Source organism: Callithrix jacchus, chromosome 9 (assembly GCF_049354715.1).
Source record: "Callithrix jacchus isolate 240 chromosome 9, calJac240_pri, whole genome shotgun sequence".
Taxonomy (NCBI): Eukaryota; Metazoa; Chordata; class Mammalia; order Primates; family Cebidae; genus Callithrix; species Callithrix jacchus.
In genome coordinates this window covers 126,989,775-127,004,582 of record NC_133510.1, presented here as the reverse complement: position 1 = coordinate 127,004,582, position 14,808 = coordinate 126,989,775, and the positions used below count along the sequence as shown (strand labels likewise).

General features: G+C 43.6%; 1 protein-coding gene across 7 annotated transcripts in view; it reads right to left on the bottom strand.

Moving 5' to 3' along the window:
• DNAH10 (dynein axonemal heavy chain 10) overlaps positions 1–14,808 on the bottom strand; it is a 173,561-nt gene that overhangs the window by 112,781 nt on the left and 45,972 nt on the right. For all 7 annotated transcript variants that reach the window (XM_078337642.1, XM_035258092.3, XM_035258094.3 and 4 more), the window contains 6 exons: positions 13,155–13,311; positions 9,732–10,208; positions 9,460–9,618; positions 3,942–4,058; positions 3,758–3,860; positions 1,954–2,132 (listed from right to left, as the gene is read on the bottom strand). In XM_078337642.1, coding sequence (XP_078193768.1) covers positions 1,954–2,132; positions 3,758–3,860; positions 3,942–4,058; positions 9,460–9,618; positions 9,732–10,208; positions 13,155–13,311 — 1,192 coding nt within the window. The remainder of the gene's footprint in view (positions 1–1,953; positions 2,133–3,757; positions 3,861–3,941; positions 4,059–9,459; positions 9,619–9,731; positions 10,209–13,154; positions 13,312–14,808) is intronic.

Genomic DNA, 14,808 nt, shown 5'->3' with positions numbered 1-14,808 from the left:
CTGCTCCTGCCCAACCCTCTGCCTGGAAAGCCTTGTTCTGCACCAGGCAAAGGCTGTTCTGGTTCGGAGCCTCACTCACAGGCCACCCCTTTAGCAGCACTACATATATATACATTAGATATATGTAGATTCGATACAGGTATAGTGGTAGATACATAGATATAGGTTAGCTACATAGAGTGATATAGGCATAGATACGATAGATTAGATACAGGTATAGGTATAAATATAAATTAGATATAGACGCAGCTTAGATGTCGACAGATATGGATATAGATACATGCATCTCCTAGTGATTGTTTCTCAGGAGCCCAGACTACATAGTCAGGGCAGACATGACTCCTTTTCTGGACCCCACACTCCAACCAGCACAGCACTGAGCTATAAAGAACGTCAACAGATGAATGGATGAATGAACGAATGAATAAATAAATAGCATGAATTTGCATGGGAAACATATACCAATGAGAGGCACCCAAATGACATGACATTAGCAACTTTTATTTTTTATTTTTTTAAGACAGTCTCACTCTGTCACCTAGGCTGGCAGTGGTGCAATCTCAGTTCACTCCAACTTCCGCCTCCCGGGTTCAAGCGATTCTTGTGCCTCAGCCTCTGGGGTAGCTGAGATCACAGGCATGTGACACTGTACCCAGATAATTTTTATATTTTTTAGTAGAGATAGAGTTTGGCCACGTTGGCCAGGCTGATCTCAAACTCCAGGCCTCAAGTGATCCACCTGTCTTGGCCTCCCAAAGTGCTGGGATTACAGGTGTGAGCCACTGCGCCCAGAACTGTTTTTGCATTTTTTAGTAGAAACAGGGCTTCGCCTCGTTGCCCAGGCTAGTCTGAAACTCCCAGCCTCAAGTAATCCGCACAGCTCAGCCTCCCAAGGTTCTGGAATTACAAGCATGAGCCACTGCACCTGGCTGACATTTGCGACTTTTAACCTCCTCTTGCAACTAAAGAGTTTACCCCACACCCTAACCAAGACCTTGACCTCCAAAGACAGTTTTCTTTTCTATGATGACGGTAAAAGACATAAAAAATAAAATCTGTCATTTTAACCATTTTAAAATATATAATTCCAGGCTGGGTGCAGTGGCTCACACCTGTAATCCCAGCACTTTGGATTGATCGAACTCAGGAGTTCAGACCAGCCTGGGCAACATAGCAAGACCTTGCCTCTACTAAAAATAAAAAAAGATTAGCCAGGTATGGTGGTACACCTCTGCAGTGCAAGCTGCTTCAGAGGCTGAGGCAGGGGGACCACTTGAGCCCAGGAGTTTGAGCCTGCAGTGAGCTATGATCACACCTCTGCACGCCAGCTTGGGTGGTAGAGTGAGACCCTGTCTCAAAAATAAAAATAAAATATACATATACAATTCTGCAGCATCAAGTACTTTCACAATGTCAGGTAACTACCACCAATGTCTATTTCCAGAACTTTTTTTATTTTTTTTGAATTGGAATTTCACTCGACACCCAGGCTGGAGTGCGATGGCTTGATCTCGGCTCACTGCAACCTCTGCCTCCCAGGTTCAAGTGAGTTTTCTGCCTCAGCCTCCTGAGCAGCTGGGATTACAGGTGCCCACCACCACACCCCACTAATTTTTACTTGTATTTTTAGTAGAGACGGGGTTTCACCACATGAGCCACACTGGTCTTGAACTCCTGACCTCAGATGATCCGCTCGCCTCAGCCTCTCAAAGTGCTGGGATTTTATAGGCATGAGCCACCACACACACCTATTTCCAGAACTTTTTCAACACCCCAAATGGAAACCCTGTACCAGTGAGTAATCACGCCCCATTCCCCTTCCTGCAGCCAAAAGAAGCGTTTCCCCAAAATCAGACCCAAGCTCATTATTATGGTGGCATCCAAGTGGGGCCTAAGTCATTGCTACATCCCTTTCAGTGAGCTTGAGGCCTTCGCTTTCGGGGCGAGGCTCACCTTCAGTTCTTCGTAGAGCTCATAAATCATCCTCATCCCGGTCATTTCCTTCTGCACTTTCAGCAGCTCTGGGTACATCGTAATAGGAAGATCAAAAAGTTTCTCAGCGTTAGCCAATTCCTGACGGCTCTTTTCATGCCTTGCCAGTTCTCTTTCAAAAACATCTAAAAGCTCTACTCCTAGCAAATAAACACATCGATAAATGAATAAATACAATTTTAAGGTATACAAAATGAATAAGAAATCACACATAATCTACCTCAATTATAATTCATCCTCATAAGCCATGAGGGAAGACAAATTTAGAATTATGGCATTATTCTAACTAAAACCAAAAGACCAATGACATCTGCAGTTTCCTCCAGTGAGAAAATTGGGTCTAATTCTCACAGCCAGGTCATTCAAGACATGAGGCTATTTCAAGGGCATCTGAGTCAGTCTATATGGCAGTCAACATCGGCATCCTTCGCTGCCCCCTTGAGAATATCATCATCCCACTGCTAACTCCCCTACCACTCTACCTACCCAATTCCACGCTTCTCCCCCAGTTCCAGTGACCACTCTATGTCACTACATCCCTGCTCACACTCACCTACCCAAATGACACATTTCCAGGTGCATTTTCTGAGCATCCTTAAATAGATGTCACCCATTTCTTTGGAAGCCCTAGAAGTCTTTGGTTTGTCTCATGGTCTTTACCAAATTCTCTTTAGAATAAGAATTTTAGGGACCAGGCCCAGTGGCTCAAGCTTGTAATCCCAGTACTTTGGGAGGCTGAGACAGGAGGATCACTTGAGGTCAGAAGTTTGAGACCAGCCTAGCCAACATGGTGAAACCCCATCTCCATTAAAAATACAAAAACTGGCCGGGCACAGTGGCTCATACCTGTAATTCCAGGACTTTGAGAGGGTGGGTGGGCAGATCACCTTAGGTCGGGAGTTCGAGACCAGCCTGACCAACATGGAGAAACTCTGTCTCTACTAAAAATACAAAAAATTAGTTGGGCAGGGTGGCACATGCCTGTAATCTCAGCTGCTCAGGAGGCAGAGGCAGGAGAATCACTTGAGCCGGGGAGGCAGAGATTGTGTTGAGCCAAGATCATGCCCTTGCACTCCAGCCTGGGCAACAAGAGTGAAACTCTGTCTCCCAAAAAAAAAATAGTAATAAAATACAAATACAAATATAAAAATTAGCCAAGCATGGTGGCATACACCTGTAATCTCAGCTACTCAGGAGGCTGAGGCAGGAGAATCACTTGAACCCAGGAGGAGGAGGTTGCAATGAGCTGAGATTGCGCCACTGCACTTCAGCCTGGGTGACAGAGATTATGTCCCAAAAAACAATAGAATTTTAGTCTGTTTATCCTGTCACCATTTTAGCCTATGTGATGCGAAGGGCAGAGGACAAACGTGAAGTGGTCCCAGATCTGATTTCAAAGAATAAATATGATGGGAGTTAGAGAGGAAGTGGATGGATAAGGCACTGCATGTGCTTATCCAAGGCAGACGCTGCTCTTTAAGATTTCTGGGCTGCAGCAGAAGCCTCTGGATCCCCTGCAGAAGTGGACGCTGCTCCCTAGCACTTTTCTCAATGCCTTCAGATAGCAGGCACTCAACAATCAACGAGTCGCATTAGTCCAGCTTATCAGATATGTAACCACTAAAATGACCCCAGGAAAAACTATTTCAGGAAGAAATAAATATTTAAATCCTGGCACAATAATCACTTTCCATAAAATTTTTAAGTAAAACATATTCAAACACCAGATACTCAAAACACTCAATAAGACCAACGTAAACCTTACCTTTATCAAGGTCATCACCAACAGAACCAGGGCCTTCGCGGTAAAAACGCTTTGCAAACTCCTCTATCTTAACTCTATAATTCACTATGTCGCCTCTGGTAATCTGAGAAAAACTAGGTTATGTTAGTTTAGCCCAAATACATTTTTCAATATCTTTACTCGGGAAGTGAAATTTAAAAGGTACCTCTGTGAAAGTTCTCTTTATGTCCCCAAGAGCATGCTCCACATTCACCGAATCATTAAACAGATTGGACCACGTGCTCTCAATCTTATCAACCAGTTCTTTCTCCTCATCAGGAGGCTAATTAGAAGAAACAAAAAACAGAATAAACAATAAATGATCAGCAATTTGGAACTGATTTATGGTCAAAGTAACTTCCTAGGGACTTCCGCTTCTGGCAACAGGAGGCTAGGTAATTCAAACCAACTCGAAAGCTGATTGAAATACTAAGGTCTGACATGGTGGCTCATGCCTGTACTTCAGGGGCCTGAGGTGGGAGGATCACTTGAGCTCAGGAGTTCAAGACCAGCCTGGGAAACACAGTGAGACTGTAGCTCTGTAAATATAAAAGGAAAAGGAAATTTTAAAAAGAAATATTGGGCTGGGCACAGTGGCTCACACCTGTAATCCCAGCACTTTGGGAGGATGAGGCGGGAAGAGGCTAGATAATTCAAACCAACTCGAAAGCTGATTGAAATACTAAGGTCTGACATGATGGCTCATGCCTGTAATCCCAGCACTCTGGGGAATCCTAACCTCAGGGAAGAATCGCTTGAACTGCTGGGCTCAGGATCACCTGAGGTTAGGAGACTGTAGGAGTTCAAGACCAGCCCGGACAACATGCTGAAATCCCTTCTCTACTAAAAATACAAAAAATTAGCCAGGCATGGTGACAGGCGCCTGTAGTTTCAGCTACTCAGGAGGCTGAGGTGGTAAAACCGCGGGAACCTAGGAGGTGGAGGCTGCAGTAAGCTGAGGTTGCACTCCAACCTAGGTGACAGAGCAAGACTCTGTCTCAAAAAATAAAATAAAATGAAATGAAATATTAAAGTCAAATTTTATACTTAAAATAAAATCAGTATAAAATCATTTTTAAAAATAAAGAGTTAGAAATATTACAGAAAGATAAGCCCTTCATAAACTAAAGCCTAGCTTCTGATTAGAACAAGGTTAGCTTAGCTTGCTGATGTACCCAGTTGTGGTCTCTGTTAGAAGCAAAAATAAATCTCCACTGATGAAATACAACGTCATTCAGAGCCTCCAATCCTCTCTCTCTAATTTATTGTATATGCGGTTAAGAACCCAATTCGAAATGCTGGCCATATAAAGATACAAAAGGACTTAGATGAAGCCAAGAAATTCACAGACAACATAAACAGATCATGACAGAGTTAAAAGACACATAATTTAAAATATTTTAATAGAGTAAAGGAAACAAAAGACAAAAACAAAATTGAGAATTTTGGTAGAGCACAGGAAATTGTTTTTAAAATGGAAATTCTAAAATGGATGAGGACAGCACCTGAAATCAAAGCTAAAAGAATTGGTTAAGAAACCAGGAAAAACAGAGCAGACACAAATGAACAGGAAATTCACTAACTTAGAGTTTAGGGCAAAGTATTAGAAGAAACCACAGAAAGAAAAGGCAGAAAGGAATTGAAGGTATATGGGGTCTTGTACAGAAGGTCCAACATATGTGGAATTGGAGTACGGGGGGTGGGGGCAGAATAAGGCAAAAACTGTTAATTTTCCAAAACTAGGTAAAGACATCAGCCTGCAGATTTTTAAAGTACTACAAATATCAATCAGGAAAGAAAAGGAAGAACAAAACAAAACAAAAGAATCTAGCTACATCATATTACAACCACTGAAAACCAACGACTTAAAAAAACTTAAAAGCAGACCAATAAAATACCTAGTTAGACTAGACTACCTTGAAAGGGAGCAACAAAAAAGACTAACGGTCAACTCCTCAGTCAACACGTCAGAGGCCAGAAGATAATGGAATAATATCCACACAGAGAGGATTAAAAAATAAAACCAAGTTGGAGCTTCCAAAAGATCAGTAAGTTAAGTGTTTGTAAGGATATGGAACAACTGAAACTCTCATTCGATGTGGATATAAAGGGCTACCTCACTTTGGAAAATGAGCAGAATCTAGTAAAGCTGAACACGTGGATTCCTATAACCCAGCAATTTCATGTCTAGGCCCATTCTCAATAGAAATGCATGCATGTGTAGGGCCGGGCGCGGTGGCTCATGCCTGTAATCCCAACACTTTGGGAGGCCGACGCGGGTGGATCACGAGGTCAAGAGATCGAGACCATCCTGGTCAACAAGGTGAAACCCCATCTCTACTAAAAATACAAAAAATTAGCTGGGCATGGTGGTGCGTGCCTGTAATCCCAGCTACTCAGGAGGCTGAGGCAGGAGAATTGCCTGAACCCAGGAGGCGGAGGTTGCGGTGAGCCGAGATCGCGCCATTGCACTCCAGCCTGGGTAACAAGAGCGAAAACTCTGTCTCAAAAAAAAAAAAAAAGAAATGCATGCATGTGCAAGTCTCATAAGGCTGCCCTAACTTCAGATGCCAGTTGCAAGTATTGGATGCCCAAGGTATACAGACTTCGGTCCACCTTGGCTACAAAATCAGGGGTTCCCACACACGTCTCCTTCACGTTTGACCATTTGCTGAAATGGCTCACAGAACTCAGATCGTAAGTAAAGTAAAGAACACTTTACTTACAATCACTGATTTATTATAAAAGACACAACTCAGGAAGAACCAAATGAAAGAGATGCATAAGCCAAGGTATGGGCTTGGGGGGTGCAAGGAGCTTCCATGACTTCTCTGAGCACACCACTCTGCCAGCACCTCGGTGTGGTCAACAACCTGGAAGCTCTCCAAATCCCAACATTTAGGGATGTTTAGGAAGGTTTCACTATACAGGCATAACTAATTAGATCACTGGTCTTTGTTGATCTCCAGTCTCCAGCCCCTCTTCCCTCCCCAAGGGTGGCGAGGATGGGTGCCTGAAAGTTCCAAACCTCTAAATAATTTATGCCTTGATCTTTCTGGCAGCCAGACCCCAACCTAAAGCTGTCTAGGGCTCCAACCCATCAGTCATTTCACCTGCATACAAAAGACACTCTTTATCACTCCAGAGAGTCCAAGGATTTGAGACGCTGTGTGCCAGGAACCAGGGACAAAGAACACTGTTATAACAAAAGATGTTCCTGTGACCCCACCACTCAGGAAATGCAAGTGTTTTGGAAGCTTTCTGCCAGGAACCAGGGACAAAGACCAGAGAGAAACAAAGTGATGTTTTGGGCCAAAAATGGATTGCATATATGACAATAGTCCCACGGGACTGTGACACTGTATTTTCACTATACATTTTCTATGTATAGTATATGTGTATATCTATACTTTTTTTTTTTTTAGTGTCTCACTCCGTCACCAGGCTGGAGTTCAATGGCGCAATCTCAGCTTACCGCAACCTCCGCCTCCTGGGTTCAAGCGATTCTCCTGCCTCAGCCTCCTGAGTAGCTGGGATTACAGGCGCCCGCCACCACACCCAGCTGATTTTTGTATTTTTAGTAGAGACGGGGTTTCACCACCTTGGCCATGCTGGTCTTGAACTCCTGACCTCATGATCCACCCACCTCAGCCTCCCAAAGTGCTGGGATTACAGACGTGAGCCACTGCACCCGGCCTATTTAGATATGTTTAGATACACAAATACTTATTATTATATTACATTGCTTATAGTATTCAGTACAGTACATGCTATACAGGTTTGTAGCCTATGAGCAACAGTTTCTACCATATGGCCTAGGTGTGTAGCTGCATCATCTAGATTTCTATAAGTACATTCCATGATGTTTGCACAATAATGGAATTGCCCACTGACACATTTCTCAGAGTATATCCCCACTATGTTAAATATACACAACTGTATATTTCCCCTATCGTATTAGAGTACCTCTAACAAATCACACAGCAGTTACCATATTTAATGATATAGTGCCAAAAAGCTTTTCCTCTGAGATCAAGAACAAGACATGGATTTTTCCTACCTCCCCTTTTATTTAACTTTGTACAGGAATTCCTAGCGAGAGTCATAAGGCGAGAAAAAGAAACAAAATATTTAAAAATTAGGGCCGGGCGCAGTGGCTCACGCCTGTAATCCCAGCACTTTGGGAAGCCGAGGCGGGTGGATCATGAGGTCAAGAGATCGAGATCATCCTGGTCAACATGGTGAGACCCCGTCTCTACTAAAAATACAAAAAATTAGCTGGGCACAGTGGCACGTGCCTGTAGTCCCAGCTACTCGGGAGGCTGAGGCAGGAGAATTGCCTGAACCCAGGAGGCGGAGGTTGCGGTGAGCCGAGATCACGCCATTGCACTCCAGCCTGGGTAACAAGAGCAAAACTCCGTCTCAAAAAAAAAAAAAATTTAAAAATGTAAAAACCTGTCAATATTCACAGTTTATATAATGGTGTGCCTAGAAAATCCAAAATAATCTATGGATAAATAAATGATTAAAATTAATAATTACCGATTATTAAAAAGTAGAATGCAAATTTCAATTGTCTATATAACAATAAAAAATAAAAACACTTAAATAAAAATTGAAGATATCAATTACAAGAGCATCTGAAAATACCAAGTACCTAGGAATAAATCTGGCAAAATATAGGGAAGGTCTGTATGGGGAAAATTATAAATCTTTACGGGGAGACATTAAAGACCTAAATAAAGTGAGAGAGAGAGAACGTGTTCGTGGATAGGAAAACTCAATACTATAGGACATTCATTTGCCTGAAATTAATCTACAGGATCAATGCAATCCCAATCAAATCTCAGCTGTTTCTGTTTTGTTCTTGTTGGAATTTGACATTCTGGTTCTTTTTTTTTTTTTTGTATGTGACCCATTGAACACTTAGGGCAAAATCCTTAGTTCTATTATTTCTGTGATGTAAACCAGGGGAAGTAAAGTCTAAAAGAAGCTACCTGGTTGAGGGAGAAATACAAACTAGAGAAGAGAAACAAATTGCCGTGAATAAACCAGGATTTGCATAAAGTTTGTCTTTCAGCATTTCTGTTGCTTGACTGCTTCAAACACCAGGCCCCTCGCAGCCTAGCCCTTAGGATGTGGAGCTCTCAAACACCCTTGCTGAGCAGCAAGCCTGGGCTAAAAGCTAGCGATTCTTTCATCATCAGAAAAATGGGCAGTATGTAAAATTCCCATACATTTCAGGGGGAACCCAGACCCCCTAAAACTCATCCATGACTTTGAAAGACCCTGAGAACTCAAATTTAATAACAAAGCAAGACCAATTAAATTATCTTCTACCAGTTGATTTTATCATCTTAAATCTTTCACTCTCTTATCATTTTTGCAAGAGCTCTTTATTCATTAAAGGAAATTAACACCAAAAAAAAATGAAGAAAGGAAGAGGAGTTGCAGATCAATCCATTTGAGCCATGAGCCATACAAGACTGAAACTCTATATACTGAAATCTCTATATTTTCATTATTCTAAATAACTATGCATTGCTTTACACTTACGATGTTATTACTTAAAGTCACTTATTTGAAAACAAATCAATGGCAGTATCCTTGAGAAGCATTTCTGGAAAGGGTAGTCAGTGGTCAATCCAATTGTTAAATGCGTGAGGAAATACAAGTTGACTTACAAAGAGGTTATACATCGCCATGGTACGGTATCGCTCCTGGACGTCCCTGTATCTTAGTTCCATGATTAGAGATTTACTTCTAATTTCTGCAATTGTGGCAAGGACGAACTTGAGATCTTCAAGGGTACTGGGGATCTTCCTAAGGTTTTTGGCCAGGTGCTGTAACAGAAAATACGAAGAACACTAAGTAAGCATAGAAAAAACAGTAATGGCGCAAATGAAGACCCAATTTACATGAAAAGTAGTTTCAATTAAACACAGCGTTTAAGTACCTCCATCTCTTCATGGAGATTATAGAGCTCCTCTCTTGCTGACTCATTGAGAAGTTTTCCAAGTGAAATCACCCAGGACTTGGCATTTTCCTGCACTGTGTTTGCCAGAGGCCCAAGTTGAAGTCTGATGCAATGCTCATCCTTAATTAACGGCTGGTGCGTAACTTCATAGGTGATCTTGGAATAGAACTGCAACTTCTCATCATAGGCTACACAAGGAGGTCTCTTGGCAGCAAATTTCTCCATCACAATAGCTTTGTCCAATTTCCAGAGAGGCCGATACCGCTTCCATTTTTGTAGATACTTCATAAGATTAACCAGAATCCTGTGGACATTTTGGGGGATCATAACAGCTTGCTCAATGATCTGAGGGTTCAGAGAAATATCACTGTAGAAGTTTATTAGAACAACTTCTTCTTCCTCCCCCTTCTGAGGGGGGCACTCGATGCAGCTGCCATTCATCCAACGAACAAAATGCTGACAAAATAAGAATCAGAGAAAAGACAGGATCTTCGCATCTATTTTTCCTCCTGCATACATGTTAGTGTTCAGCGATAAGTCTTGCCAGTAATGGAAAATCACTTTCTTATTAATAAATTGAGATTGCAAAAATAACCACAATCCTCTGTTCTTCTTATCAAGAGATGAAGCCTATTTCCCTTCCTGAGCAAGCCTTGTAACTTGCCTTGACCAATGGAAAGGGGCAGACATGATGTTAGGCAAGTTGAAACCAAGGCTCCAAGAAGCCCTGCAGCTCCTGCTCTCGTGCTCTCAAAACCTTGAGATGAGAGCATGGTGGTACAGAGGTGTGCACCACCATGGCTAGCTGATTAATCTAGTAGGCTTCAGCTAACCTACTAGATTACAACAGGCCACACACAAGAGAATCCCAGCCGCAGGCCATCAGAGCTGTGTTTGAGGTCATCAACAGCTAGACCCGTGAGTGAGCCCAGCCAAGACCAGAACTGCTCAGCAGAGCCCAGCACACAGAACCCAGATCTAAACAATTACTATTTGAAGCCAGTAAGTTTTGAAGCGGCTTGTTATGGAATAAAGCCAACTACACTATGATGAATTTTTTAAAACCCTTATTTCCCTATTTACAGAGGAAAAAACACAGATTCAGGCAAATGGACTGCTTAGTGTCCCAAAACAAATCTGCTAATTTGCCCTCTTCCTGCTGGAGAGTTAAGGCTCTCTTATCTTTCAATCAAGCGTGAGTCACAACAGCAACCCGGCTGTGTGTTACACGGTGCTTCTCTGAACTGTAGTCCCACCATCTATAAAATGGGAGTGACACTACTATTAGGTTGGTGCAAAAGTAATTGCAGCTTTGCCAATACTTCTAATGGTAAAAACCGCAGTGACTTTTGCACTGGCCTAATTCTTCTATTACTAATAATAGTAACACTAATAGCTAATATTTATTCAGAGCTACTGACTGCCAGGCACTACACTAAGCTGTAAGCGTGTGTTATATAATTTAATCCTCCCAAGAGCACTAGAAGGTGAATAGTAGTATCATTTCCACTTAACAGATGAGGTGAAACTCAGAACCTAGTTAACTTTTGCTCATGTTTTCCGCCATGAAATAGGAAACCTGAAGATCAAAGAGACACTGCAGCTGAACCGCATTAAGTGGCCTCGCCGTGCAGGTTCATGCGCTGAGACCTTTTTAATGAAATACATTCCTCACATTATCTAAGAGAGTAAAACTTCTTTTCATTTAAAAGAAAAAAAACTACGAAGATAAAATAATATAGGCTTCCCCAAGAGCCTCAAATCCAACTATTAGCAAGGAGGAAAGTTAAGTTGGCATGAAATATTGCGATTAACGTTCATAATGTTTCACAGGCCAACTTTCCTATTTATTTACCCCTTAAAAATTGCTATTTCCCTTACAAAGGAAACATACATAGCACCTACAAGACATAGCACCTAGAAGAGAATGTTTATAACAGAGGCTTCATAAATGTCTTAACGTGGATTATAAAACATGTACCATTTATCATCAATTTCTAAGTACAGTGAAATGAAATTCCCTATTTTGATTTCAATACTTATTTTTATGCCCCTAAAAATGTCTGAAACATGTCTGACTTGCTGAACCAACCAAGTGATGAGAAAGGTTCCAGTGCACTGAGGGGGTGACATCCCATACCTACAAAGATGGCTCTATTTTCCCATCTGGGGTAAGACATAAACTTTGGGTTAGCTGCCAACAGATGTTCATTCAACAAACATTTACGGAGAACCAGCTATGTCTAAAGGGAACAAAACCCTCAACGTCTGTATTCCCGTGGATCTGACATTCCAGTGGCCTGATAGAATCAGGAAATAAATAAGCAAGGGAAAAACAAGCAAAGGTCAGAGAGTGGGACCTGGCAGGAAGATGGGATGGGGTGACGGGAGACAGAGGACAAGAAGGTCGGGGGTGGGCAGAATGTTCCAGGTGAGAGAACAGCTACAGCAATCCTTGCGAGAGGAGCTGGCGGTACCTGCGGGAGGTACAATTGGGCAGCCAGTCAAGCTGGAGCACCATGAAGCACAATCCTTGTAGGGCTGAGATCAGAAAGACAGCCAGGGGCTAGATAGAGCAAGGGGGCCTCATAGGCCACACAAAGGTATTTGGATTATGTTCTAAGTGTAATTAAGTCACGGGGTGGGTGGGGGCAGTTTACACCAGGGATGACATGAAATGATACACTGTTGTTGTTGTTACTGTTATTGTTTCAGAGACAGGGTCTTGCTCTGTTGCCCAGGCTGGAGCGCAGTGGCGTAACCATACCTCAATGTACCCTTGAACTCCTGGGCTCAAGCAATCCCCTGCCTCAGCCTCCCGTGTAGCTGGGACCACAGGTGTGCACCACCATGCCTAGCTGATTAATTTTGTTTTCTGTAGAGACGGGGTCTCCCCATGTTGCACAGGCAGGTCTGGAACTCCTGGGCTTAAGCAATCCTCCCTCAGCCTCCCAAAGTGCTGAGATTACAGGCAGGAGCCACTGCACTGTATTTGTATTTGTTTAAGGTAATTCTGACCACCTGTGGTGGAGAATGGATTGTAGGAATGTCACTGCCAGAGTCCAGGAGAGGGGTGATGGCACTTGGGATAGGAAGGTACGGGGGGGATAGGAGAGAAGAGGACAGATGGGAGGTACATTCGGAGGACTTGCTGACGGGCTGGGCATGGCTGGGAGAGAGCAAAGGAAACAAGGATGAGTTTCTGGCTCAAGCAATGGGGTTGATGTTGGTGCCAATTCCTAAAGTGGGGAAAACTGGAGGACGACCAAGTCACAAGGCAGGAAGTCAAGAATTCCATCTTGGGCCGCGGGCAGTGGCTCACATCTGCAGCCCCAGCACTGTGGGAGGCAGAGGCATCCTGAGATGCCATCTGAGCAAAGACGCAGGCACCTCTGCTCTTACCTTAGTGACCTCCACGCAATTCCGGACACAATGGAAGCACATTTTGTCGATCTCGTTTGTGTTGGGATGAAGGATGATCTCAGGGGCCGTCAGAATGGTTTCAGTTTGGAACAGAGGGACATTTCCAAGGATCAAAGAATTAAAAGACTGCAAATTCCTAAGAGGGGTTGACAAGAAAGACTCAGTACCCACTAGAGTAAAATACACCAAGCAATTGACGCAAATGACTAGGGCCACAAAAGTCACAGGTACAGACAAATAGCACGCTACGAGGCTGTCCTGGACAGGCTGGGGTGAGCCTCCTTTAAAATCTTTTTTTTTTTTAACTAAATTTATACAAATAGTTCACTTCCGCTTTTGGAAAACTGAATACCTTTTGGTTGGAAAACAGTTAAGTAATAATGACTTCCCAAAAGCTACTCAACTCTAGTAAGGAAAAAGGAGCACTCACGTCCCCACCCCGCCTGCCACGCCAGCTCCATCCTTTCCAGGACCAAAGTGGATGTGACACCCAGGGATGAGCCTTCATCAGCCTCCAGCCCAGTCTCCCTGCGTCCCCTCCCCCTGCCCACCTCCATCCAGTAATTCATGTGGTAGCCAGAGACACCATGTGAAAACATCTAGTGGGGCACAGTGGCTCACACCTGTAATCCCAGCACTGTGGGAGGCTGAGGTGGGAGGATCACTTGAGCCCAGGAGTTTGAGACCAGCCTGGGTAACATAGCAAGACTCTGTCACTAAAATAAAAATTAATTAGCTAGAAATAGTGGCACACGCCTGTGGTCCCAGCTACTCAGGAGGCTAAGGTGGGAGGATTGCTTGAGGAGGGGAAGTCGAGGCTGCAGTGAGCTGTGAATATGCCACTGCACTCCTGCCTTGGTGACAGAGTGAGACCCTGTCTCAAAAAACAAAACAAAACAAAAACATCTAACCCCTCACTCCCTCTCCTCCCTTCTCTCTCCCTCTCCCCTACTTTCTTCTCTTACCCTCTCTTTCCCTCCTTCTCCTTTCCCCTCACCTTCTCTCTCCTCTCCACCTCTCTCTTTCCCTCTTCCTATACTATCTCCCTCTCCAGCCTTCTCCCTTCCTCTCTCCCTCTCTTCCTCCCTCTCTCTCTCCCCCCTCCCTGTTTCTCTCTCCCTCTGCATTCCTTTCCCGCCACCTCCTCTCTCTCCGGCTAAAAACATTCCAGCAGCCTCCTGTAGCTGTCAGGATAAAATGCAAGCTCCCTGCTGTGGCTTTGCAGGCCCCATATGACCTGACCCACCCCTGCCAGCCTCTCCAGCTTCATCCTCTCCTTCAATCTCATCTTTCCTTCTTTCTGTTTCTTCCACTAACCAAAGGCCCCCCTGTGGGTCTTCACAGCAGTTTTTGGCTTCCCCTAGAAGGCTCTTCCCCCCTCAGCTCACTCCTCATCTTCAGGTCTCTGCTAAACAGTGGCTTTTCCGTGGCCTTTCCTGACCACCCAATTACAGCAGCATCTCCATTCTCTCCCCAGAACTCTATTCTGCTTTATTTCTTTTGCAGAGCTCATCTCTTTTATGTCTGTTTCCCTATGTCCTGCCTTCTCTATGAGGTGAGAGAAACTGCAAGGATACAGAGGCCTTGTCTGTGACCACAGTCTAATCCAATAGCCAGCACAGGGCAGACTGTA